The 27635-nt window shown below is 37.2% G+C and overlaps 1 protein-coding gene across 1 annotated transcript; it reads right to left on the reverse strand.

The window, feature by feature from the left end:
* CLEC19A (C-type lectin domain containing 19A) lies at positions 1–23878 on the reverse strand. The gene is made up of 5 exons (XM_074287492.1): positions 23706–23878; positions 15286–15451; positions 6266–6359; positions 4791–4923; positions 1–1088 (listed from the first exon to the last, which is right to left on the reverse strand). Exons 1-5 carry the CDS (start codon positions 23794–23796, stop codon positions 1009–1011), a joined length of 564 nt encoding a protein of 187 aa, XP_074143593.1. The 5' UTR covers positions 23797–23878; the 3' UTR covers positions 1–1008.
* Positions 23879–27635: the final 3757 nt, after the last annotated feature.

Raw genomic sequence — 27635 nt, forward strand, 5'->3', positions numbered from 1 at the left:
GCTTATTTTATTTAAGGGGAGATCATTTAAGCAAGCATAGGAATTTTATGACTTCACAGAATTCAAAAGCACCTCCCCCACAAAACCCACCCAATAGAACCACAAATGATTGCAGACACCATTTGCTTCTTCAGAAATGGAGGATAGATAATACAGGAATGGCACTAAAGTAGGAGTCAGAAGGATGCGCCACCTCGGGAGCATTATTTTGTGGCTCCTGCCTCAGTTTCTTCCTCTGTAAAATGAGAGGTTGGGCTAGATGGGACCAATGGTATGATTCAATGTTTCCAGAATTTTTGCATTTCTCTTTTCAGTTCCCAGTGTTCTCCTGATAAGACACTTTCTCTCCAACTTTCTGCAATTTAGCTTTCTCACTTTCATGGGAAACAAAGCAATGTTCCCTACACCATATATGCAAATGAACCTCAGAGTATTGAAACTCCAGCAGTAAACACAGCCTTGTTCACTTGAGAAATCACTGCTGCCCGATTCCTCTCCCTGCCAGAAGGTGTTCCAGATTCTGTCAGCCCTACACCTTTTTGGGTCATTGTTTTAATTGGACTAAAAGGTTAACGAGTCCTCCTTTTCAACTTTACAAACTCCAGATGGAGACGTGGAGTTGTTTTTAGCCACGGCTCTCCCTTCCCAACTCCTTCCTCACCCTTTAATTTTGGCTGTTTTTTGTTATTCTACATTTGCCACCAGGAGCCACCACAGCTTGGGGGGGAGAGAGATTTGGAGCAAGTTTTTGATGAGCACAGAAAGAGAGAAAATTAGAGAAATTCGGTGCTGGAAGGTGCCTTCCATATTATCTGGCCCAGCCTACTCATTTTACAAAGGAAGAAACTGAGGGGAAAAAATTACTTGGCTACGGTCCCATGTCTGATTGATTCCAGAAAAGGTCTGTGGGAATTGCTTTCACTGGTGGTCTAATTTGTACAGAGCATCAATATTGCACCAGACACATCTACAAGAAAGAACTAGATCATTTCTGGCGGAGAAAGTTGGTCAATTGATTGTCCTGGATGGGATCTTGCACACAAATGGGAATTTCTGGCTGCAGGCATTATCATTCCAAGATCTCAGGGCTGTGGAAGAAGGACAGGACAAAAAATCTGGGTTAAGGTTTGCCCTCTGGCATCAAAATCCTCCCAACCAACTCAAGATAAGAACTGACTTAGGTGGGTCACTCAGCCACACATTCCTCTCATAGGTCCCCTCTTGACTCTCCAGCCTTTTCCTAACTGCCTTTTCATACCGGAGATCCTCTGCCTCTGGGGGCAGCCCCTCCTTCCACATGGGAGTTCTTGCTCCCTTTGAGGAAATGTCCAGACACAGAGAGTTTTGTGGCTCTCCAGATTTTCCCTGCTTGTCTCTGTTCCAATCCCCTCCCTCCAATTAGGATGAAAGCCTCTTGACAATAAAGATTGTCTTTTCTTTTTGCTTCTATTTGTACTCCCAGTGCTTGACCTGGCACATGGCATATTTTTAATGAATGTGCTCTCCCTTCTCTCTCTCTCTGTCTCCCTCTCTTACCCCTCTCCTCCCTCTCTCTCTCCCTCTCTCCCTATTTCCCTTTTCCTGTGTCTTTCTCTCTTTTGCCTCTCTCTCTTTCTCTCGGTCTCTTTCTCTTTCTGTCTCTCTCTGTCTCTGTGTGTATGTGTATATCTCTCTCTCCTTTCAGTCTCTCTGTCTCTTTCTTTTTCTTTCTCTATGTCTCTCTCTCCTTTCACACTCTCTGACTCTGTCTCTCCCCTTTCACTGTCTCTGTGTCTGTCTGTGCCTATGTCTTTGTCTCCTTGTCTCTGTTTCTCTCTGTCTCTGCCTCTCCTTTCAAATGCTCTGTCTGTGTTTGTGAATGTTTCTTTCTCTCTCTGTCTCTGTGTCTGTGTCTCTCTGTTTCTGTCTGTCTCTTTATCTCTTTGTATGTGTTTGTGTATGTGTGTGTCTGTCTCTGTCAGTCTGTCTGTCTCTCTCACTGTTTCTTTTCACCACAGAAAAGGGAACATATTTTAATTGTTAATAATTGTCATTGCACAAGGTCTCTTAACTTTCTAAAAAATTTTTTTTACATCTTTTTATTTTGATTTTGATAACAATACGATTTCAGGGTTAGGATGTATTCATTGAAGATCTGAAGCATCACAAATTTAAGTGATTTGAGCAAAGTCATGGAGCAGTTTAATGTCTGAATTGGGAACACCCCAACCCTGTATTCTTTCCTTTATATCTCTTTATCTTAACCCTCTATGGGCCTGGCAAAAGTTCTTAGCCAACCCTTATTGTTTTGGAACATAATGTCAATTTTTCACTCATAGGCAGATGGAATGTTTTTCACACCCCCCCCCCAAATCAGTGCTGTGTGTCTTTACAAGAGTCACTTAACATCTCTGGGTCAATGTTTTTAGGGAATTAGAGGAGTTTTGCTCACCTTCCCCAAAATTCCCAATTATTACAACCACTAGTGTTGTTATCTTCCTATGGATTCCAATCCAAATGCTACCCATCATCCAAGTCCATATGAAGCCCTACTTTCTTCCAAAGCCTTTCCTGACTTCCTACCTCCATTAAGTTTTCCTCCTGCTAAATTCCATTTTACACTAACAATCTGTACTGCATCTCTTGATTTTTTATTTTACACTATCTTGCCTGGCTCATTCTTTAGTTTTTCATGAACATACATTGCTCTCTTTTTATATATATATATATATATATATATATATATATATATATATATATATATATATACACATACATATATATATGTATGTATATATATATATTTAGTATATATTAGTATATATATAATTAGTATATATTAGTATATATTAATAAATATATATATATATATATATATATTTTTTTTTTTTTGCTGAAGCAATTGGGATTAAGTGACTTGCCCAGAGTCACACAGCTGGGAAATGTTCAAGTGTCTGAGACCAGATTTGAACTCAGGTCCTCCTGACTTCAGGGCTGGTGCTCTGTCACTGCACCATCTAGCTGCCCCACATTGCTCTATTTTTAAAATTAGGTTATAAATACTTTGAGGATGGGGACCATATATTATACTTAAATTTTCTATAGCCCTTGAGTTTTTCATTGAAGATCCACATCCACAGATAGACCCTAGCAGAATGTGAACTTGGATGGGGAAAAATTACATCTTTATTATCATTACCTTCTAAGTGGAATTTAGAATGAATATAGGCAACAATCATTCTTCTGAGAAGGAGTTCAGAGACTTCACTAGACATTCAAAGGGATCTACAACCTCCCAAAAATGGTTGAGGACCCTTGCCCTAGTATAAAATGTTTAGGATAACCTAATATCAGCTTAATCAAATGATCTAAACATCAGCTGGTCTTACTGATGGCTATAAAACTTTCTGTGACCATTTTGACCCACTAGAAATAATTGCATAGGCTGTTAGGACATGTTTATTTATTGAAATACACTATTTTATTTGAATAGAGTCTTTCTCTCTCTGTCTCTCTGTCTCTATCTTTGTCTCTCTCTTTCTCAAGACCCTATTTTCTTGAATTTTTGGACTCTCTTACTGTTAGTATATATTAATCTCTCTGGGTCCAGACTCAAGTTTCTCTCCTGTGAATATTCGTTCCTACCTCCTTTCTCCTTCTTTTACCTCCTCTTGTAGGCTATCTCAGATCTCTTTTACTAGTATTTGCTTCCTTTTCCATGTTAGCAGTTACTATTTTTATCAAAATTTTCTAGGTTGTTGACTAGTATATGGCCAGACCACCAATGATTGCTGTAATTTAAAGAATCAACCTTTCCTCCATTTGTTTCTCCTTGTATAATTTGTCCCTGTTGGTGATTACTTTCTTCCACAAGTTTTTTCTGGCCCCTGAGAGCTTTATGTGGAAGTTCATAAGTAGGGAGTGAAAGAATAGGCCATTGAAGTTATTTCTCCTCACTTCCATATATCTAATGAACATATTCAACACCAAATGAGGCATCTACAGCCAAAGTAAAAATGTGATTGAAGCAAATATTTTCCATCAACCTACTGTGTTGTAGGAGGAATATAGGGCTGATAGACAGCCAGGATCCTAAGAACTCTAACTGTAAGGGACCTCTGACTTAATGTACAACTGAAAGAATAGAGAAGGATCTGGAATGGACTCTCAGGAATGCAGCTATTGCTGACCTTCTGGTCATCATATATTCATCTCTGCAAAATTCTCCTATGATGTGTGCTCTAAAGACTCCAGAGAGTTTATTAACAGCCCAGTCCAGCACACAACTCCAGGAAAACACACAGGATCTCCATCCAGGAATAGCAGAGGCCCCAAACCACATTATTCTTTTTCCAACATATCTTACTTGGTTTACTCTATAATTACTTCTTAAGGCAAAGAGCCTCACAGGGACCATGCTAATAAACAATAACCCAGAAATTGTGTTTCTTCCCATTTTTGTCTACTGGCTAAAGGCTGCTCTAATTTGGGAGATGCTGGTGAATCCTCAAAGTTAGCAACAATTAGTATTCTGGTCTCATTGCTGAATTTCCTTGGTATCATTAGAGTAGTAATACATTTCAGAGTTTGGCAAGTCAAACTCTGATATCATTTTCCCATAGGCCCTCTCCTGGTTCTTCTTCAGAAAGTCTTCATTAGATTTGTTTTGGAAGAGAAAGTGACTATTCCCTCCAGTCCCATTAATCTAATGTTGAGCCTTCTGATCTCGCTTCAACACTTCATCTCTCCTCAATGCTAGGTTCTCTTCTCTTGTCTAATTATAATCCTGTTCACCATCTGAAAGCACTTACCACTGTTATGTCGGTACCAGATCTGAACACAGTCCTCCTCCTCAAGGGCAGAATGGATGCCATCATCTGGCTGGTTTCCATCCCAGTAGTTGTAGTCATAGGATGTGCCATCTGTCCATTCAAACTGACCTTCCTGTTTTATATATACAGAGGCCAGGGAAAAAATGAGGCGCAAGAAGATCAAGCATTTTTTATAATACATGGCACAGACCTGAACATTATTTATATCTGTGCATAGATTTTAGTATGCAGAGGTGAGAATTAGACAAGGCTGGAAATGTTTATAGAACAGGAACCTTCTTTCATAAGTAAGGACTTTCTTTTTTCATTTATTCTGTTTGCCTTCAAAGAGAATCCGGGGTTGAAATGAAGCAAATTTTAGTTAAAAACAGAACAACAAAGAAAGAACCAAAAAAAAAAAAAGGATCGAAAGAAAGGAAATGTCAGAGAAATGTATGATCAAAAAATAAGATTAACTGGTCACATAATTTAGACTCACCAATAGGCAGTCCATACATTTCACTGTTACCCTGAGTTTTTCAAGAGAAATTAAGGCAGTTACCCAGCAAATAATGGATTCACTGAAGTAGATAACTTAAGGATTTCAATATGTATTTTTAAAAATAGGAACATTCACAATTATACGTGAGGTGGTATAATGAATAGAGTGCTGGACCTGAGGTCAGAAAGGTCTGAATTGAAATCCTGCCTTTAATAATTACCAGTTGTGTGACCTTGCCCTTGATCTATATTTCCTCATCTGTAATGGAGATAATAATAGTAATTATCTTCCAGAGCTGTTGTGAAGATCAAATGAGATAATATTTGCAAAACACTTTGTAAATCTTAAAGTGCTAAAAAAAAAACTATTATTATTATGCTATCATTACAATGATGAGATTATAGAGCTTAAGTTGAGTGTAAGGAAGTCATTTTCAAAGTTAGAGCTGTCTGAAAATGGAATAAGTTGCCTTGGAAAGTCATGAATTTCTTGAAACCAAAGATCTTTAAGTAGAAAGTGAATGGGAATTTGTCAGGATTGCTATAGAGGAATTTCAAGTTTCTGACAAGGGTCAGGTCTCTAAGAATTCTTCCAATTTTAAAATTCTATATTTCTATGGTTAGAACAATGTTCTAGGTCTATGAAGTTCAAAAGGGTATAACCCTAGTCCCAAAGTCCATTGGGATAGAACTCTCACCTCACTGATGGAGAAAAACATCCTGTGCTTGCACCAGAAGTAGGGTGGATTTGACAGCATCCTCATGAAGATACAGGGAATTAATCTCTACCAATGAAGACAGAGTCCCATACCAATGGGTCTTGGGATTTGGGTTACAATCGTCAATCCTAGGTTAAGATTTTTATTAAAATGACAGAAAAAGAACCACACCCTTCTATGCATTCAAATCATTATTCACAAATTAGACTTTCAATGAATGTATGGTCTCAGTAAATGAGCTACTATTCTTCTCACCTGTCTTCTGTCATGAAGTCCCATCCAGATGTCTGTTGGTATCCCTGGCACACAGCTGTTTACAAGATCATGTACAAAGACATTCTCCTCCCAACTGTGAAGGATAACATTGTGTTATGTTAACATTTTCCAGTCAATTGATCAATCAGTTAGCATTTATTAAGCATTAACTATGTGCTGGGCACTCTACTTATGGTGCTTATAAATACAAAGAAAAAGCAAAAACAGTCCCTGTCCTCAAGGAGCTTAAATTCTAAAGGGAAAAACAACATAATACAGAAATTTATACATGCAGTAAAAATATAGAATAGAGAGAAGGTAGCCTTAGAGGAAAAGGCAAAAGAAACTAGGGAAAGAACTTTAGGAAGAGGTGGCATTTGATTTAAATCTTAAAGAAACTCAGAGACCCTAGAGTGGAAGGAGAAAATTCCAAACAGACAGTGCAAAGGCATGGAAATGAAGAGTTGTATGTGAGGAAGGGCAAGTAGATCAGAATGGCTGGACTATAGAGAGTATGAAGGGAATCAGTGAGTTAAAAGATTGAAAAAATGGGAAGGAACCAGATAATGGAAAGCAAACCTCCTAGAGGTAATAGGGAGTTATTGAAGTTTATTGAATAAGAGTGACAAGGTCAGACTTATGCATTAGGAAAAATGCTTTGGTGATTGTGTGGAGAATGGACTAGAGTGGAGACAGACCCTATACAAACAGATTCTAATGGATTTTAATGAATGGTGGGGCTGGAGATAGAGAAGATACATAGTTAAGTTTGCTTTCTTTTATTATTTAATGTACAGCTCTTAGAACAAGAAGACTCATGCCTTTCCTAATGTGGGTAGCAGTGGTGATAAGATCATCTCTTTTCTTTTTTATAATTGATAATCATGATGAATTTGAAGTCAAGTGGACCTGGGCTCAGATCCCATCTGTGATATCAACATAAGTAAAATCACTTAAACTCTGTGAGCCTCAGTTCCTTCATTTGTAAATGGCAAAAAAAAAAAAAAAGCACCCATATTACTCACCTCACAAGGCTGTTGTAAGGCTCAAATGAGTTCATGGAATTTGCAACCTTTAAAGCGCTATATAAATTTGTCAGCTATTAATATTATTGTTATGATAATTGTTAAATTGTACCTATGGGTAAGACAACTTCCCTTCTTCCTCCATGTATGAAAATAATACTACATCGGAGGAATACAGAGAGGCTTGGAGAGACTTACATCAACTGATGCTGAGTGAAATGAGCAGAACCAGAAGATCGCTGTACACTTCAATGCTGTATGAAGATGTATTCTGATGGAAGTGGATATCTTCAACATAAAGAAAAACCAACTCACTTCCAGCTGATCAATGATGGACAGAAATAACTACACCCAGAGAAGGAACACTGGGAAGTGAATGTAAATTGTTAGCACTACTGGCTATCTACCCAGGTTACTTACACCTTTGGAATCTAATACTTAATGTGCAACAAGAAAATGGTATTTACACACATATATTATATCTAGATTATATTGTAACATATGTAAAATGTATGGGATTGCCTGTCATCAAGGGAAGAGAGTAGAGGGAGGGAGGGGATAATTTGGAAAAATGAATACAAGGGATAATGTTATAAAAAAAAAAATTACTCATGCATATATACTGTCAAAAAATTGTAAATAAAAGAAAAAAAAAGAAAAGAAAAAGAAAAAAGAAAGAAAAAAAAGAAAATAATACTGCATCAATCCATTTTCTTCTGTCTCTTCTTGAAAAACTGTCATTGAAGGTGTCTTGACACACTCATTGCACCTTCTGCAAAGCTCTTATGGAAATGACTCAGATTTAATTCTGCTGTAACAGGAAGTTCTCTGCTTTCCTTAGGGATAAAATGGGGGTCCAAAGAGCCTGTATATTTTTAGCTAAATTAATAGGATTTTTCTTCTTTGTAGGGAGAGGATCTTCAGTTTTGCTTCAGTTTTCTGTATGCATTATTGTGTGTGTGTGTGTGTGTGTGTGTGTGTGTAGGGAAGAGAGGAACAGGATGCTGCTGGGACTTTCATCCTGGGAAGTACTAATGAGAACTCCTCCAATTCTCCAATACTTTGGAGGCAGGTAGGGAATTCAGAGTGACAGAATAAAACCCATTTACAACAGAAATATTCATCCATTTGTCCTAATTTATCAATAGGACTAAATGTAAAAATCTTACGCTTGAGCTAAAAATAAAGTAAATAAAGTAGTAAAATAAAATGGGAGTGGGGGAGGACTTTCTTCTGTTGGATTGAGTACTGGGCCTAGAATTAGATCAGATTTGATCTCAGATACTGTGTGATCTTGGACAGATGACAACCTCTGTCTCCCTTAGTTTTCTCAACCAGAATATTAGATGATAATAGCAACCTACCTTCTAGAGTTGTTGTAAGAACATGAGATAATATTTGTAAAGCAAATGAGAGAAAGCATATCCAGGTGCTTAGCACTTAGTAGGCACAACAAAAATAGTAGTTATTATTATTGTTGTATTAAAAAGAGTTGGGGGTTTTGGTAGACCGAAAATTAAATATGAAAGAGTATTATAGTGTGACAATGAAGAAAAGTAGGATGTGATATTGGGAGCCTTAACACTATCTTCACTTCCAGGATGGAATCTCTTTATACTCTGCTGTAGGCATCTGAAGTATTGTGTTTCACTGGTGCTACAATTTAGGAAGGACATTGTCAAATTGAAGAACACCCAAAGGAGAGGATTGTTGTAAATATAAAATAAAATATTTATAAAGCACCTTGCAAACTTAAAATATTGTATAAATGCTAAGTATTAGTAGTAGTTGTTGTTGTATTAGTATTATCATGCTTAAGTAACAAAGAGGCAAATTTAGACTTGCTGTCAAGAAAAACTTGCTAATAATTAGAGTTGTCCAAAAGCAGAAGAAGCTACTCCATTGGTTAATAGATTTCTCCCTTATTAATGATCTTCAAGAGGAGACAGGATGATCATTTGTCAGTTTTGTTATAGTAGCAATTAGATCTAGTGTAAAATTCTATGATCCTATGATTCATCTGATATGCCAAAGAAAAGAAAAATATTGCCTACATCTGGAATTGTATAAGGATTGTCTAATTGTCATCAATTGGACAGAAAAATAGTAGAAGAGAGTGTAAAGCTGAATTGATTCACTGGAGGTTCTGGATAGGGAAGGGAGAAAAGTGTAACCAATAAAGAAAACCTAGAAGAGAACGAAAGGCTGAAAAGAATGTAAGTCTCACAAAAAGAGAATGATAAAATATTATCATCAAATAAAGATATTCCAGAGTTCACGAACTTGCAGGTGGAACATGTATGTCATGGGATTGAAGTTATGACCATCTCTTATGTAGCTGAGGTAAAGTAGAGAAATATGTCATGGTATTAAGCAGATTGAAAAACTGGGAAGTTAGGGTATTTGAGGAATAGCAATACATACTGAGATCCCTGAGCATGAGGTCAGGAGTTGGAGTAGAAAAATGATTAAATTAGTCACTGAACTCACTGAGGAAGAAAAGAAAATGTTCTGAGAACCAATGGATAATGGCCACCAGGATCTGGATTGGAAAACAGAATTGTATAGAATGACCCTCAGAAGAGGAGATGTTGCTTAGTGATGGTGGTGGAAAAAGAATCTAGAAGTGGCAATGAAACATCCTGACTCAACCACTATGATCAGTGATTCAGGAACTATGAAAGAAAGCATATCCAGTACTAGAAAGGGTATTAAAGAAAGCAGTGTTATCTGGAGGGAGTCAGGTCTCACTGAATGTCAGAAGGTGGAAGGAGCAAGAGAAGAAGAGGTTCAAAATGAGAAGAAAATGTTAAATTTTGGAACAAGCATTCCCTGAGGCACAGTGGGAGGATTGGATAGATCTGGATTGAGACTTTAGAAAGACTATCATGAGGTGGATAGGAGTAAAGGAACAGGCAATAAGAAATGGGAGTGTGTGGGCGTACAGTAGTAGTCAGTGGTTCAGACTCACAGAATGGGGCAAGTATAAGTTAGTGGTAGTTACCAATGAAAACCATTGAGGAACATGGTTCAAATGGAGCAATAGTTTTTGGAGAGAGAGCTAATGAGAGACCCATGTAATCAGGCTGCTTAAGATCTTGCTTCAGAATTCAACTTCCTAGAGGTTGGGGATGTATCCTGTGAAGGCTGAGAAACCCAGAGCCCAGGAAAATGTATGATCAGGAAGTTGTCATGGTTGGGAGAGAAGGAGGGTCTAAGTTGGAGAAGACCTTGAGGGTTGGGAGGAAAAGAAGATCTTATCCCAAGGCCAGTCAGCCAGCTTTGGAGAAGGCTCCCTGCTACCTGGAGAAGGCCTTGAGAAGGACCAATGGAAGCTGGAATATGAAAGCTGATTCCGGTTCTAGGGAAGCCCTTGGGCTCAATTTGGAAAAGGTTCAGGAGAAGGGCCAGTGGAAGCATCAAGGCAGATGGTAGAATCTTGTCTGTATGACCAGAAAAAAGAAGTGGGTTAGTAATATATTGAGAGGAAGTGATAACAGATGGACAGAGCAAGTATTGCATTGCTTGCTTCAATTATTTTTTAAATCAAAGTATGTTATGTGGAACTTCTATAGGGAATTTGAAGAAAGACATGGATAAGGGTCAACAGACTTAAGAAGTGAGAAAATTTTGGGGGGAGCAAGATGGGAGTGCTCAGTGCTCAGGGAGTGCTGATGAGATTAGAAGGTCTACTGAAGCATTGAGCAATAAATCTCCATTTAAAAATCTAGTTAATCTAACAAAATAATTCCTCTATAGTAGGGGTGTTGTGCATGGGGGTGTGCTTTTACTCCCCCAACTGGTACACTTATCCAGGTAGAGCACACCTGCACAAGGGATATCCCCAATGCTTTTCAAGGTTTTTCAAGGGAATTAGAGAAGGAAAAATGGTTCACACCACCCCCTTATTCCATCTGCTTTTGAAGGAATTCTTGTAGCAGTCAACAGATTCTCCTTCTGTGGAGAAACACAACAGCACTTGTTTGGGAGTATATGGACAAAGCTAGAAGAAGACCAACTCAGAGCAAGGTCTATGATTACTGTCAGGGCATCCTGCAGTATTCAATATATATTGATCATCTCTGTAGAGGCAACCAAGGTAAGAACTCTAAGTTTATGTAGTGTTCTATAAACCAGACATGAGATAACTGAGTCCACCTTTGGTTTGACTGGGAGCTATGATAATCATGAAGAGATGATAAATTTATGCTACTGTAACCCAGCGTTTAGCAAAGCAAGTAAATGCTGGAACAGAGAATTGAGACTTCAGTCTAAAATGGGTTTTCAGCCTAAAATGGGTTCCTGTCATAAAGTATGGCCAGGGCCAGTGACCTAATGGAATACATAGCCAAAGTCTATATTGAATGTGACTAATACTTCTGATTTGATTATATTTTATTCAGGCTGATTAAATGCTTTATAATAATTAATGCCCATAGGAGGGACAAATCAATAATGCACATAGCAAGGAATATAATGAATGTGAGTGGCCAAATAAGTGGAAACAAAAAACTGGTCATTAGGTTGGTACAAAAACTATTCTACACTCCCAGATGCAGATGAAAGACATAGCGTCTCACCATCCTCCTTCAACCACCCATACAAAGACATAAGTAAGGGCTGACTAGCACCAGCTACTCGGAGATCCTGAAGGAATGAAATACTCAGGTTGGCTGCGGCTCCATCTTGATGTTTGATGTTTAACTGGTTCCTATCTCAAGGACCAGTTAAAATCTATGACTATATATATATATATATATACACACACACATACATATATATATGCACACATACATACACATACATAACATTATGTGTGTATAGATATACAGAGTGACTTGTCAAAAGTCACACAGCCAGTAAGTGTCTGAGACTAGATTCTTAAATCTAGAATTCAGCAAAATAGCAAAAAATTGATTTGTAGCAATTGCTGATTTCTGAGTAACAAATGTTTGATTAATTTTTTGTTGATTATCTAAACTTAAGTGATGGAGAACATGTCAGTAATGTAAACTTAAAAAATGTGTTGTGTACATTTTTAAAAGAGAGCCAATTGTTAAACATTTACCAGCACACCCCTAGATATAATTCATATAATATACTTATATTTATATATGTTGTCTTCCCCAATAAACTTCTTCAGGATAGGAAATGTTTCAATTTTGTCTGTTTATCTCCTCAGTACCTAGTACAGTGCCTGGCATATAATAGGCAAAATATTTGTTGCTCTACAACAAAATTAATCTCATTAATTTCTCCCCAAATCCCTTCTCTTTCCTCACTTCTTTATTGCTGCCAAGGGTACCACCATCTTCCCAGTGCCCTAGGTGTACAATTTCAGTGATGTCCTCAACTCCCATATTCAATCTGTAGCCAAGTCTTGTCAATTCCACCTTCATAATTGCTCTTACATGCACTGCCTTCCCTCCTCTATCATTGCTACCACTCTAGCACGGCCTTCATCAGGACTACTGCAATAGCTTTCCTCTTGGGTTCCCTCTCTCAAGTCCCCACCCTTATCTAGCCTCCACCCAGCCGTCAAGAATGATTTTCCTAACTTGCAGTTCTATGTTCCCCTCCCTACCCTACCGTCATCGCCAAGTCTAGTCCCTATTTCCTCCACAATCAAATAAAAAAAAATCCTTCCTTGGCTTTTAAAGTACTTTATAACCTATCTCATTGTTACCTTTCTAATCTTCTTATACCTTATTCTCATACTCTACAAACCTCCTTCCTACTTCTCACTTCAGATACTCCATCTCTTAACTCCATGAATTTTCACTGGCTGCCCTCCACTTCTTGAATGTTTCCCATCTTCATCTCTGTTTCCTTCAAAATTTCAAATAAAATCTCTTCTTCTGTAAGACTTTTCCAGTCACCCTTGATGCTACTGCCTTCCCTCTGAGATTACATCTAATTCATCTTGCGTGCATGCCTACATGTGTGTGCACATGCAAATATACATCATGTACTTATATAATTACTAGCAAGTTGTATCCCCCATTAAAATGGAATACTCTTGAGAGAGATGGCTATTCTTTGCTTTTTTGTATTCCTAATACTTAGCACAGCACATAGCACATAGTAGGTGCTTAATAAATGCTTATTGACTTGACTTGTTAATTGATTGATATTTTAAGATCAATATCAAGACAGCATGTCTCTGTGCTTGAACAAACAGGCTCTTAGGTCTTTGAATACTGTTATTATTGTATGGTTCAAATTGATTATAAACTCCAAGAGGGCAAGAACCATAATTAATTGATTTAAACAATATCCAAAGGTGAAGGTATATGTGGAATAAATGCCATAGAGGAGGAAGAAGGAAAGAAACAAAGTTCCTTCAATCCTGAAGATGGAAAGAGAAAGTTAAAGAATTTTCCCCCAAATGGCTACAATATGGGTTCTCTTTGCCTATGTTTAAAGCTCCTGTTTCATCAATGCCATTGTAAATTCTTTCAGAGCAAAGAACACATCATGCTCCTCTGAATTTTGTTGTTGTTCAGTCTTTTCAGTCATGTTTGACTAATTATTTCCTCATTTGGGATTTTCTTAGCCAAGATAGTGGAGTGCTTTGTCATTTCCTTTTCCAGCTCATTTTACATATGAGGAACTGAGGAAAATAGGGTTAAGTGTTTGGCCCACTGTCATCAGCTAGTAAGTGTCTGAAGCCAGATTTGAACTCAGGAAGATGGGTTTTCCCAACTTCAGAGCCAGTACTCTACTTCTCTAAATGTCCAATTTCTTTAAATGTATCATCATAAATGACTAGCAAATGTCCTACATAGAGTAAGCATTTAATAAATATCTGATGATGATATTCTGTTCATAAAGTCTTTGTCCCACAAAGAAAGGAAGTGCCAAAAAGGTATACAGACGTAATATTGTAAATGAATTGGATTTAAGTAAGACAGAGCTCTGCAAAGTCATCAGTCTTTCTTACACGCCACAAATTAAGTATATTGATTGTGTTCAGATCATAGCACATGTGATAAAGGCCATAGCTTTGGATTTATTCACTCATATTTTTACTCATAAAGTTGATTTTGAACCTAGAACAGTCACTTGGTGAACATTTATTAAGTGTCTACTATATGCTGGATACTGTGCTAAGTGGTAGTGATACCAGAGAAGGCAAAAGAAACCCCTGCTCTCGAGAAGTTCACAATCTACTCTTATGAAGACATATTTAATCCAGACATGGTAATTAACCCCTTTCAGATTATCTCCATTGGTTTATCAAAAGACTATCTTTTTCTTTAATGAAGATTTTTGAGATCTACTTAGTTGTTGTTGTGTTTGTCCTTTGTTTTTGAAAAGGATCATGAATTATCATCAGGGAGATGATACCTAATATGCAAGTGAATTGGATTTGAGTGAGGGAGGGCTGTGCTAAGACACCATCCTCATTTTCTCCTCTAGGATAACTGGAGATGGCCTTAGATACAAAAGGAGATCTTATGTCTCATTGTAAAAGAGACCTTTACAGGAAAAATATCGGTTGATGAAAGGAAGTTTCAGTCAGTGTCTTGTTAATAGTACTATTAATAATTATTATTTTTAACTGTGTGATCACTTAACTCTAATTGCTTTAGCAAAAAAATTAATAAATAAATATTATTTTTAATACTTGTATAGTCCTGTACGGTTTGCAAAGCACATTACATATGTTTCTCATTTGACTTAAAAGTAGGTGAATATAAGAAATAGGTGCTATTATTATCCCCATTTTACAGATAAGAAAACCAATTTAGAGAAGTTAAAGGAATTTCCCAGAGTGACACACTTTTACCATTCTGAATATTTGTCTTACAGTGGAAAAAATGATTTCAATAAAAAAGATTACACTGGATATTTATTTTCAATTGCAAAAGAGAAACTCCAGCTGGAAAACTTATCCTCCTCAGACTCTCATTCAACCTCTTCCAAGTAGAAAAGGAGAATGTCATAGGCATGAGAGGTAAGCAAGAGGTAACAAATTCCTGCTAAGCTTACCTGTGAATGGAAGCCAGTTTGGCTGATTTTGTTCCAATGGAGAACTCTGCACAGTAAAGGTCAGCCTCAGCCCAGGTCTTATTAAGTGGGAAGAATCTATAGCAGTAACCTTCATACTCCATCCAGAACAGAGGACATGGATAGGTCTGAATCATCTCTGGTATGACTTGAGAAAAAAGAAAACCAGAAGGTATTTGGAAATGTTTGGATTGTTTCTTCTCCTTTACATTGAAAAAAATAAAGACATTAGCTATTGTTGTAGATATTGTGTGTGTATATGTTTATATAATAATAGTTAGCATTTATATAGTGTCTACTATATTGTGCTAAGTATTTTACAAGTATCTTATTTGATCCTCATAACAGCCCTGGTAGTAAGTGCTATTATTATTATCTCTATATTACAGATGAGGAAACTGAGGCAGATAGAGGTTAAGTGACTTGCCCAGGATTGCACAGCCAGTGTTTGAAGCCAGATCTGAACTCAGGTCATCTTGACTACAGGACCATGGCTCTATATTTTTTGTTATTAATGTGGTAATTGATGTGGTTTTAGGATGTGATAAGAAAAGAAAATAACAAGGGAACTGAAGTGGAAGGAAATAGCCTTGCCAATGATATCCAGCTAATTAGTGGTAGAGCTAGGACAATGAACCAAATCTCTTAATATTTAATCCTGTACCTTTAAGAAGACTCTGTACCAGGGATAGCTAGATGGCACAGTGCATAGAGCACTAGTCCTAAAGTCAGGGCTGAGTTCAAATTTGGTCTTTGACACTTAACACTTCCTGGTCGAATGACTCTGGGCAAGTCACTTAACCCCAATTGCCTCAACAAAAGGGAAAAAAAGACTCTGTACCTTGTATGTCAATTTATGAAATGAATAAATAAAATGTGTTGGTTGTATTCTCGTGTAAACCTTTTAGTTACTGGAAACCACAAGGAACTAAATTGCCACACTAGGTCAGTGCTTTCTAGATTAAAACAATCTTGACTAGCTTCCCCCACTGCCACTTCCTTCTGTACTATAGTCATTTAGTGGTTGTAAGGTCTTTGACAAAATATGAGAGAGAAATAAGGTATGATAGAGAAGAGAAAGGAATTGAGAATGGTTTAAGTAAAATCTATGGAGCAGTACCTTTGAATTAGTCCTGGTTAATTTACTGGAAGAGGTTAGGGAAAAAACTGGAAGAGGTAGAAAACAGCAACAGAAGTTAGTATTTTCCTGTGTGACCCTGGGCAAGTCACTTAACCCCAGCCTCAGGGAAAAAAAAATAAGAAGTTAGTACTTTCAGTGGAAGAAGGAAATTTAAGTTAAATAGAAAAGCCAATTAAAAACATTCTTTAACTAAGGAACACAAAAGAGAGGTTGATAAACACCTATTTTATAAAATAGTTTTCAATATATCCTTTCACCCACCAAATGCTCCCCAAAATATCATCCAAGATATTCTTTCATAATGTATCATGTTAGTTTTATTCTGTTTGTTTCTTAAGTTGAGAGAGGCAGTGTGCTGCAGCAAAAGTAATACTGGGTGGAAAAAGAAATAGCAGTAAAAAAAATTTAATACTGGATTCAAAATCAGAGATCTTACACCAATTAACACATTCCTTAACCTCTCTGACTTTCAGTTTCTTTATCTAGAAAATGAAAGATTTTGCTTCAATTTTTCCCATCCACTCATCCAAGAACCATTATTAGTCTATGGTAAATTATTAGAAATGGTCCTTCTTTTAAAAACAGTAACAACCTCTAACCTTAAAAATACAATTCTTCATTCTCTTTCTTCTCTTCTTTGAGTCACATTTTTTCCAGGACCCTCTGTTTTGTGTTTGGCTTAGCTGCTCAAACGTTTTATATATTTATCAGTCCTCAGAAAATATTATGTTAATTATATTTTTATCAGTCCCCAGTCTTGAGTTGAAAAATACTATATATGACCTCCAACCTTCTTTTCAGTTTTACATCATATATATATATATATATATATATATATATATATATATATATATATACACACACACACACACATATACATACATATAATTTTTAAAAAATCATTATATAATTCCATGACTGTTTTCCACATAATTCTATTCAATAATATTTGTTGTTGTTTTTGTTGTTCAATCATTTCAGTTGTGTCCAACCCATTGTGACACCCCATGTGGGGTTTTCTTGGCAAAAAAAAAAACCCAAAACTGAAAAGTTTTGCCATTTCCTTCTGCAGATCATTTTTTACTGATGAGGAAACTGAGGCAAACAGAGTTAAGTGTCTTGCTCAGGGTCACACAACTAGTAAGTGTCTGAAGCCAAATTTGAATTCAGACAGAGGAGTCTTCTGTACCAGCTAGCTGCACCAGTAAATGTTTTTAACACCTAACATTTAAATAACTACTATGTCCGATGTAAGGCAACATATTGTTATTGATAGAAGATCAGCCAACCTCAGAATCCAAGGGTTTTTAATTCAGTTCTTCCTTTGATTCATGCCAGCTCTGAGATCTGAGACAAGTCACTTATTTCATTACCTTGGACAGCTCTCTAAGGTTACAAATTACAGATAAAATGCTGAATGATATTAAAGAAGGGAGTTTCTGCCCTACAGGTTCCCAAGTTAATGAAATCACAGGTCCAGAGTAAAAATACTGAAAGAGATGCAAATGTGAATAAGGTATGGAATCTCTATCTCAAAAAGCTAACAATCTAGGATGGATATATTATTTGCAACTATCTGCACATGTAAGGTCTTTCCATTAGCAAGGATGGCTGCACTACATTATTTACATTGTCTTTTAATATCTCCTTGTTAGCAATAATAATAAACTCATATTTAGATAGCACTTCATAGCACATAAAGCACTTCCCGTATGAGATGGGAAATGCCCACTTCTATTTTTCAGGTAAGAAAAACTAGAGGCTTTGAAGTAACTTGTCCAAGTCTACTTATATTTGAAGCCAAGTTATCTTTTTCTATCTTATGGCAGACAAGACTACATCTCTAAAAAAGATCCTTCAATGAAAGAAGAGCTTCTGAGAAGGCACTATCTTATTCCTGTGGCTAGTCAGGCTTCCCCTAAATTCTTAGAGCCAGGAGAACATTTCAAAATAAATATGAGGTGTAGGGAACAAGACACATGAATTATGACTTCCATATGCCTTTCTCTGGGCATCTTTCCCCACTTCCTTCCATTAATTTGATTTGCTTCAGGGAGCAAGTGATGCCCATGGATACCTGCAGTTAAATATAGCAGGAAAATAGGGCTGTGACAGGTCATCACTAATCCTTTTTCCTCAAGGCTCCTTAGTTGAGAGAGCACAGAGATGCAAAAGAGCCTTTTGAGTCTCTAACAGTGGCATCTTAGTTCTATTTGACAATCATTTTTTTGTTTTGTTTCCAGTATTTTTTCATTTTGTTCCTAATCTGATTTTATTCTAGCACATCCCTTTTGGTATAGCCGACTCCTCAATGGGTCTTAAGGCATCCTATTTCTCAAGTTGAAGTATTCCTTCCCTCCATGGATGATCGTAGAATCTGTTTGGACTTCTTTGAAACTGTCTCATTCTGCCTGTATGTTATAGTGATTTGGGTACATCTTTATACATTCCTTGAAACCAGGTTCTTCAGCCTATCCATAGCAGGTATTCTATAAATGTATGTTGACTTGAATTTGTTACTGATTTTTAAATAGATAGATAGTTTCATAGATAGATGGGTTAGGTAGGTAGATAGATAGATAGATAGATAGATAGATAGATAGATAGATAGATAGACAGACAGATAGATAGATACTTGTTAGCTACATACTCTGGACCAAGTACTCTACTAAGTGCTGGAGATATAAATACAGGCAAGTAAGACCATTTCTGCCCTTAAGCTTAGATTCTAATTAAGAGAGATAAGGTAAAAAGAGGTGGCAGAGGGAAAGGTAGTACAGCTGACTCAGCATAGTATGGGGGGTTGGAGTGGCTGGGCTCTAACTCTACTCCCAAAGAAGGCAAAAGCTCATCTAGTTAAAGGACTCAAGGACAAAGTCCACGGTTTTTGTTGTTGTTGTTTTTTGTTTGGAGTGTGTGTGTGCGTGCGTGCGTGTGTGTGTGTGTGTGTGTGTGTGTGTGTGTATGTGTATGTGTAGGATTGAGGAAGATTAGAGGAAACAAAGGAAATCATTTTTCTCAGGGATTCTCCTTATTTACTCCAAGTTCATTTCCTATTATTTTGTCATCTTTGGGAATGAACTTTAGAAAAGCATAGTGTTCATATAGGAAATAGGAATATTCATCCTTTTTCTGATTCCAGTAGCAAAAGAAAAATATTTCTATTTCTCTTTCCCAAGATTGTTGTTGCTGTTTTTCCTTTGTTTTAAAAGAAAACCGAAGAAATTCAGGTGAATGGGATTTAAGTGAGGCAGAGCTACTCAAAATCATCAGCCTTACTCTCTCCTCCAGTCACTGTAGTCTAGTGGCAAGTCAAAGATCAAGAGCACTGTTAATGGTCCAGGATGCAAGATAAAGTGAGATGTGAAAAAGGATGGAAGTTTGCGCCAAGATAGTGGCTATGTGAGTGGAGAGAAGGATGTATGGGAGAGATGGAGAAGTAGAAATAATACATTAGACAAGCAGATGTCTCAGATTCCCAGTTCTTATTTACAATAACCCAACCCAGAAATCTCATAAGGCTGTCTCTCAATCTGAAAGGGACCTTTGGGGAGGGGCTATCCAATTAACCCCCTCATTTTACAGACAAGAAAGCTTAGTAATGAAATTATTAACCATGTAAATTAGAACCCAGTATATTTGAATCTAATTTCTCTGACTCTAAAGTTGCCATATTGTCTGCTTCACTAGGATGACTGAGCTTTCTCTGTTAAGATTGTGAGCTCCTTGAGAATAAGGACTATCTTTTACATCTCTTTGTATCTCCTTCATTCAGCACAATGTCTGGCATATAGTAGGTGCTTAATAACTACTTAGTGAATAATCTACATCAAATTGCATGTTTTCTGAAAGAGGAGGGTTAGGTTGAAATTTTGGACTCAGAAATTTTGAAAATTGCTTTTACATGTAATTGGGGGAAATTTTTTTAGAAGCACTTAGATGTCACAGTAGATAGAGCACTGCCACTGAAATCAGGAGGACTTGAGTTCAAATTTGGCCTCAGACACTTAAATACTTACTAGCTGTGTCTCTCTAAGCAAATCACTTAACCTTAATTTTTAAAATGCTCATCAATTGACTGACCTCTAAATTAAATAGAGTTAATTAAATTAAATTAAGTATACTAACTTCACTGGGTGACTCTGCCCATCAGTTCTAAGCTGAGTTCCAAGTCCCTGGTTACTCAGTAGTAGTGATCAGGGGGGAAAAAAATATCTTTCTTCTGGAAAGGGACTCTGGAAGATAGCCAACTATAAATCCAGATTGTTGGAAGGATCAAAAGAGCCAACATTTATAAATTGCTTTGAAAATCATAAAGCAATACGTAAATGCAAGCAATTGTTATTAAACTATGACTATTTTTCCTGCTACCTTTACAAAGGGGACTCAAACTGCATGGCCTTTAGCCTGATATTATACATTGAGTCATCCACAGATTTCACTAGTTGTGTTTGAATTCAATTCAATTCAAGCTTTGAATTTGTTCAGGGATAAGGGGAAGGTGAGAGGAGTTTTGTTGTTTTTTGTTTTTTTAAGAAAAAAAAATTGTCAGCTTCCACTTGATCTAGCTGCTTGCTACAGAAGGCCAAATACTGCCTCAGGAACCTGCTGCTGCCTCCCACTGAGATCAGTCACAGAAATAAAAGAGAAAAGAAGGTGGTAGGAGCAGATTCGATTTCCATAGCAGTCTCTGCCCCGCTGAGATTCCATTCGAAGCCAGCTCTGGGCTGAAGTTATAGCTGAGTCATAGGACCCTGGTCACTCGGTAGCATTGACTGGGAAAGAGTCTATCTTCCGGGCAGAGTGATGAGGAGGCTTAGAAGTAGAACGGCCTTCCCCCAAATCTGACCCTGTTCCCTTATTTTCTATACATGACAGGGTGAATAGAAAGTCAGTCTTGAAACCAGGGACACTTGGATTCAAGTCTGGTCTCTGACACATGAAGGCTCCATGAATCTGGAATGTCACCACCTCTCAGTGGCTCAGGCAACACTAAGACTATACATTGCAGAGATGCTGACCTACAGTGATAGAGGGAGTTAACCCACTCTGGACTTCTCTATACCGTTCAAATCACAGGTTGAGTCCTGGGGAAGGAAGGAAGGAAGGAAGGAAGGAAGGAAGGAAGGAAGGAAGGAAGGAAGGAAGGAAGGAAGGAAGGAAGGAAGGAAGGAAGGAAGGAAGGAAGGAAGGAAGGAAGGAAGGAAGGAAGGAAGGAAAGAAGGAAGGAAGGAAGGAAGGAAGGAAGGAAGGAAGGAAGGAAGGAAGGAAGGAAGGAAGGAAGGAAGGAAGGAAGGAAGGAAGGAAGGAAGGAAGGAAGGAAGGAAGGAAGGAAGGAAGGAAAGAATACTTCAATTGTAAGGACTACTCCCTGTCCTTAGCTGTGGACAAGAAGAGAAAACCAGAATTGGTTTTCTCCCAGAGATAAGGAGCTTTTGGTGGCTCCATTTTCCTTTGCTGAGATTCTCCAAAGACACTAGGATAAAAGAGTGTTGGAATCCATCTTTAAAGGAGCTCCCAAATAATAGCCTGTTGCCCTTCCTTTGTTGAAATGTTTTCCTGTAGGGAATCTATAGAGGAAGAGACATATGGGAGTCTTCTGGGTCTTCTGAGACTGGGCAGATCTGGGCTGATGCCAAACTCATTTTACTCTTCTTTTCTGTTCTCCTCCTTTACTCTCACAATAAATTCTCCAAACTCTCATTCATTCCTTCATTTATCCATCAAAAATTTATTGAAACTAGAGGACATAAAGCCATGTTCTGACCACCAAGATGTAATAAGAATGATAATAATAATAATAGCTAGCATTTGTATTTCTTGGAACTTAATCAAGAAGAGACATGTAGTTTCCTTCTCACTTTAAACTTGCCTTCCTACTTAAGGCAGGGAGGTGATATATTGGATACAGCATTCAGCATGAAGTCAGACAGATGTGAATTTAAATCTAACTTCAGGCACTTAGCTGTACGACCCTGAGAAAGTTGCTTAATCTCAGTTTCCTCAACTAAAATGGATATAATAACAGCATAGGGTGGTTATGAGCTGTGTGATAAGTCATTTTGCCTCAGTTTCCACAACTGTAAAAATGGGGATAATACCACTAACCTCACAGGGTTATTGTGGGGACCATTTAAGGAAATAATATTTATAAGAACATTTAGAATATAGTAGGTATTATATAAGTATTTATTCCCTTCCCCTTTCCAACTTGGCATTGTCCTGCCCTCTGTACCATAGATTTTGAGAACCCAGATTTGTAATCAATGTATAAAAAATAGTTTGTCAAGGTATTTCCATTTGGCATATGACATAAATCATCTTCATAAGGATGAACATTAAGTCCAATAAACAGAATTATTATTATTACTAGACCTGTAATTTCATTGGCAGAGTAAGCTCCTAGTAAGGAAATTTCTTCTATTAATGTAGAAATTTCTAATTTGAGACTTGTCCAGGGTCACACAACCGGTATGTATCAGAAGTAGGTCTTGAATTCCCATATATCTGTCTGAGGTCACCTCATTCCATACTTCCTCAATAAACTATAGAAGATAATAAATCAAGTCATATTGGTATAGTGCTTTAAGATTTGCAAAGTACTTTCCTCAATAATATAATAAGGGAGCTAATATAAGTTTTATCACTTATTTTGCAGGTAAAGACAATGATGTTGAATGATTTGCTAGTATCAGAGACAAGATTGGAATTCAGGTCTTTCCTGATGACAACTCTAATATTCTTTCCACTAAACCACATTATCTCTTAATTTGAAACTTCTTGTTGCTTCAAACTGTGAAGTAAAAATTAAGCAAACCTACTCCAGATCATCAGCTGCTAGAACTCTCTCCTCTGGAAGCCTGGCCACTCTAATTCTCAAGAACATCAGTCCCTGAGGTTTCCCAACTCTGCAATCACTCTGCAATCGAAAAAGTAGCGCTCCCTCTACATCACTTGGGTTCAAATGGCCCAGTCATTCATTCGGTTTTCTCCCCTGAAGCTAGCATCTGGAACATGTCACTGGGCTCTAGGACTGGGCTGACTTGTGTCCAGAATAATCCCTATGAATGGGAACTGTCACAGAGCTGAGCAAGCCCAGCCCTGACTCTGGCTTTAAAGAACCATTGAAAAAAACCAGGAGCATTCTCTGAAACGAGAGGAGTTCTGGTTGATCTAATTTGCATCCATCTGACCTTTGCAAATGCCCTGAAAGGAAGAGCTGAAACTTATTCCCTCTGCAGACCTCCCAGTCCACACTCACCTGGGCTGATTTTAATATCTGTCTGCGGAAATGCTTGGATAGGGAGGAAAACCAAAGAGACAGCAGAAGCCCATAGCTCCCACCTCATCATCTTCCCTGACCCTGGAGAAAGGAGTCGACAGACTAGAAGAGAAGCCAGTTCAGTAGCAGATCCTTCTTAGTGATCCCCTGCTCTGGGCCTCAGGCTGAGCAGGCTGGCTGGACAGCAGCCCCCCTCCCTCTCCTCCCTCCCTTAACTGCAACCTGTCAGAGTGACAAGTTGGGAAGGCTGGAGGAGGGAGAAGGGAGGGGAAAGGAGGAAAAGGAAGAAAGGGGAGGGAAGCAAAAGGAAGAGAAGGAAAGGTATGGGAGAAGAGGGGGACAAAATGGGGGAGGGGTAGAGGGGTCCTGCCCTGTAAAAACTACATGTTAATTATCAATTTAGTAAAATATTTTATTTTACCAACAGCAAAATAGCCCCATTTTTTTCTTCTGGAATTGAAATCACTGCATGTAAATATAAAATATACATACATATAAAACAAAATCTTATTTATGAAGCATTTTGAAAGCCATAAAGTGCTATATAAATATTAGCTGCTATTAACAATATTCATAAACATTAATACACAGGGTATCCCCAAAATGGATTCGTTCAATAGCTTAAAACTTCATTAACACTTTGGGAAAACCCTGTATAAGAAGTGTGGAGTAAAAATGAAATGAATGCTGGACTTGAATGCAGTTCAAATCCTTCTGCAGGAACTTAGTAACTGTTACCATTGGCAAGTCTCAAAGGCTCAGTTTCTCCTTCTATAAAAGGGGGATAATAACAGCATCCACCTCACAGAATTGTTGTATATAAAGTGCCAACCTTACTGCGCTATATAAATGACAGTTATGGTTAATTAGATTGATCTGAGAGCACTGAATGGACACTTTACTGGACCTCAGTTTACTCGTCTGAAAAAAAAAAAAAAAGGACTGGGTTAATGATCTCTGAGACATCTGTGTGTGTAAGCAAAATCCTTTGAGGTGATTTCTCGAGTCCTCTTCAGCTCCAAATTTTTAATCCTGAATTGGTGGCTATTTCCAAGAGAGGAAGAGGCCCAGTTTTTTTTTTTTTTTTTTAACTTTCTCTTTAAAACTTATGAGGGTTTAAGTTATTTACTTTTAATAAAGCAATTTCATTTTAAATTATTTAAAATTTTAAAATTATATCCAAAATGGGAGGAACCTGCTATTAGTGAGACAGTCTGGTACAATAGAAAGAGCACTGGATTTGATGTCAAAAAACCTGGGTTCAAATTGTGTTTTTTTGTTAGTTAAGTACCTGGGTATAAGATAGCCTTCATTTTTTCATCTATAAAATGTTAGGGAGGTAGACTGAATGATTTCTAAGGTTCTTTCCAGTTCTAAATCTATGTTTTTCCTAATTGAACATGGGAGCCCTCAAATACATTTATGATGCAACTGAAAAAGCTAAAAATTTAAAAAAATTAAAAACCTCCAATTAAATAGAAAATTAGAAATTCTGACAAAATAGAGATTAATAGAATTGAAAGAAAACTATTAAACTAATAAATGAAAATAAATAATAATAAATAAATAAAACTAAGAGTTGATTTTATGAAAAACCAACAAAATAGATAAACCTTTGATTAATTTGATTAGAAAAAGAAAAGAAAACCAAATTACCAGTATCAAAAATGAAAAGAGTGAACTTACTATCAATGAAAAATAAATTAAAGCAATACTTAGGATCTATTTTGTTCAATTGTATGCTAATAAATCTGAAATGGATAAATATTTATTAAAATATATAGATTGCCCTGATTAGCAGAAGAGGAAATAAAATACTCCAATAATCCCATTTTAGAAAAAGAGATTGAAAAAGCCATCAATGAACTCCCTAAGAAAAATCTCCAGGGTCAGATATATTTCTAAGTTAACTCTATCAAACATTTAAAGCACAATTACAAAACATTTAGAAAAATAGATTTAGATGGAATCCTACCAAATTCTTTTTATGACATAGATAGGGTCCTGATACCTAAACCAGTAAGGGCTAAAATAGAAAAAGAAAATTATAGGTCAATTTCCCTAATGAATATTTATGCAAAAATCTTAAATAAAATATTAGTAAAGAGATTAAAGTAACTTATCACCAGGATAATATACTCTGACCAAGTGGCATTCTATACCAGAAATGCAGAGCTGATTCAATATTAGAAAAAACTATCAGTATTAATTGACTGTGTTAATAATAAGACTAACAAAATCATTTGTGAGATTTATCTTCCAAATTATACAATTTCAGAGCTTTGAGAAACCTCTTTGAGAATTTACATACCCAGGTTCTAGTCACAGGTCTTCTATTAACTAATGATATGACCTCAAATTGGGCAAAAATAGCCTGTCCACTTCTCTACCTTTATTTTCTTCATCTAAAGCAGTGATTCTCAAACTTTTGTTCTCAGTATCTTTTTACTATTAAAAATCATAAGGGGCTGTAGTGGGGCACTGGCCCTGAAGTTAGGAGGAATTGAGTTCAAATCTGGCCTCAGACATTTACTGGCTGTATGATTTATCTAGTGAAGAAGAAAATGGCAAACCACTCCGGTGGCTTTGTCAAGAAAACCCCATGGACACAAGGGGAATGGCTGAACAAGAAACAGTTCACAGTTGTGAGAATCAAATGAAAGAAATTGTGTAAAGTGCTTAGCACAGCATTGAAAGTATGTAGTAAGTGCCATATAAATGCTTACTCCTTCTCCAACCTTTTCAGGCTTAAGGGAATTGATTCATTGAAAAATTAAGGTTTCCTTGATCTATGAGTCACTATATCTTCTGTTAGAATGAAAGCAGGGATTATTTATTTATTTGTTTGTTTATTTTGCATTGCTATCTCCAGTATTGTTTCTGGGCACACAGTAGATACTCCATAAATTCTTGTTGATTGATTCTGCAGGTTGAAATGCATCCTGGGAGATAGCTCTGAGTCCAATTTAGGCTTTGGGAAGGTCTTTGCCTTTGACTTGGGTGGTGGAAAGGTGATTATGAGCATGTGGTTGATTTATGTAGGCTTCTTTCCCTTTCCTGTGGAATGGACATGGATGATTTTGAGGAGCTTTGGGGAGCCAGGGAGATTCTATCTCTGTGTCCTGACTTCTAACACATAGCTTTTAGGCATGTGTGATTAAAAAGTTGAGGAGGACAGAAGAAACAAAAGGTTTGATAAAAAGGAGAGGGGAACAGAAGAAGAAAAATAAGACCCTAAAATCTTTTGCCCCTATGTCAGCTGTTTCTCCCATGCTAATGTAGCATAGTGGAAGGGGCACTGAATTTGGAAGTGAGAGTTTGAATCCCCACTCTGGTGATTTTTGGACAAATCACTTCACCTCATTTCTAAAATGAGAGGGTTAGAAGCTTGGTAATTTTCTAAGGTTCTTTCCAACTATAAATCTATAATTCTAGGATTCTTACTTCTATACATCTCCCACTTCCTGCCAAAAGGTCCAGCCTAAGAATCTGCCAGGTCCCCCTAACAACCAACCCTTCTGCTGGCATTCAGGCTTTGTAAATCTGGCACTAAAGTCGCTAGTTAACTCCTGTAAAACATAAGCCACCCTCATTTATGGAGCTCAGCTTACTCTTGCCCACACAGTGTACTCACTTTGCTGAGACTAGCACTGAAAGTAAGCCAAGGACTGAGACAGGCTGTAAAGACTAATTCTTGTCTCAATCTCAGACAGCCAGTTACCTCACTTTACACAATGCACATGTTTCTCAAAAGCATCATGTATATCAAATCTCTCTAAATCAAATTTCATATTAAATACATTGGGAAAATGTATAGAGAATCTTTATTACATTGTTTAAACTTAACCCTGGTGGCTGAGAATCTAAATTGTTGCTTAGAGATCTGATTTGTTGAACCCTTGACTTAAG

This window comes from Sminthopsis crassicaudata, chromosome 1, assembly GCF_048593235.1.
Source record: "Sminthopsis crassicaudata isolate SCR6 chromosome 1, ASM4859323v1, whole genome shotgun sequence".
Lineage (NCBI taxonomy): Eukaryota > Metazoa > Chordata > Mammalia > Dasyuromorphia > Dasyuridae > Sminthopsis > Sminthopsis crassicaudata.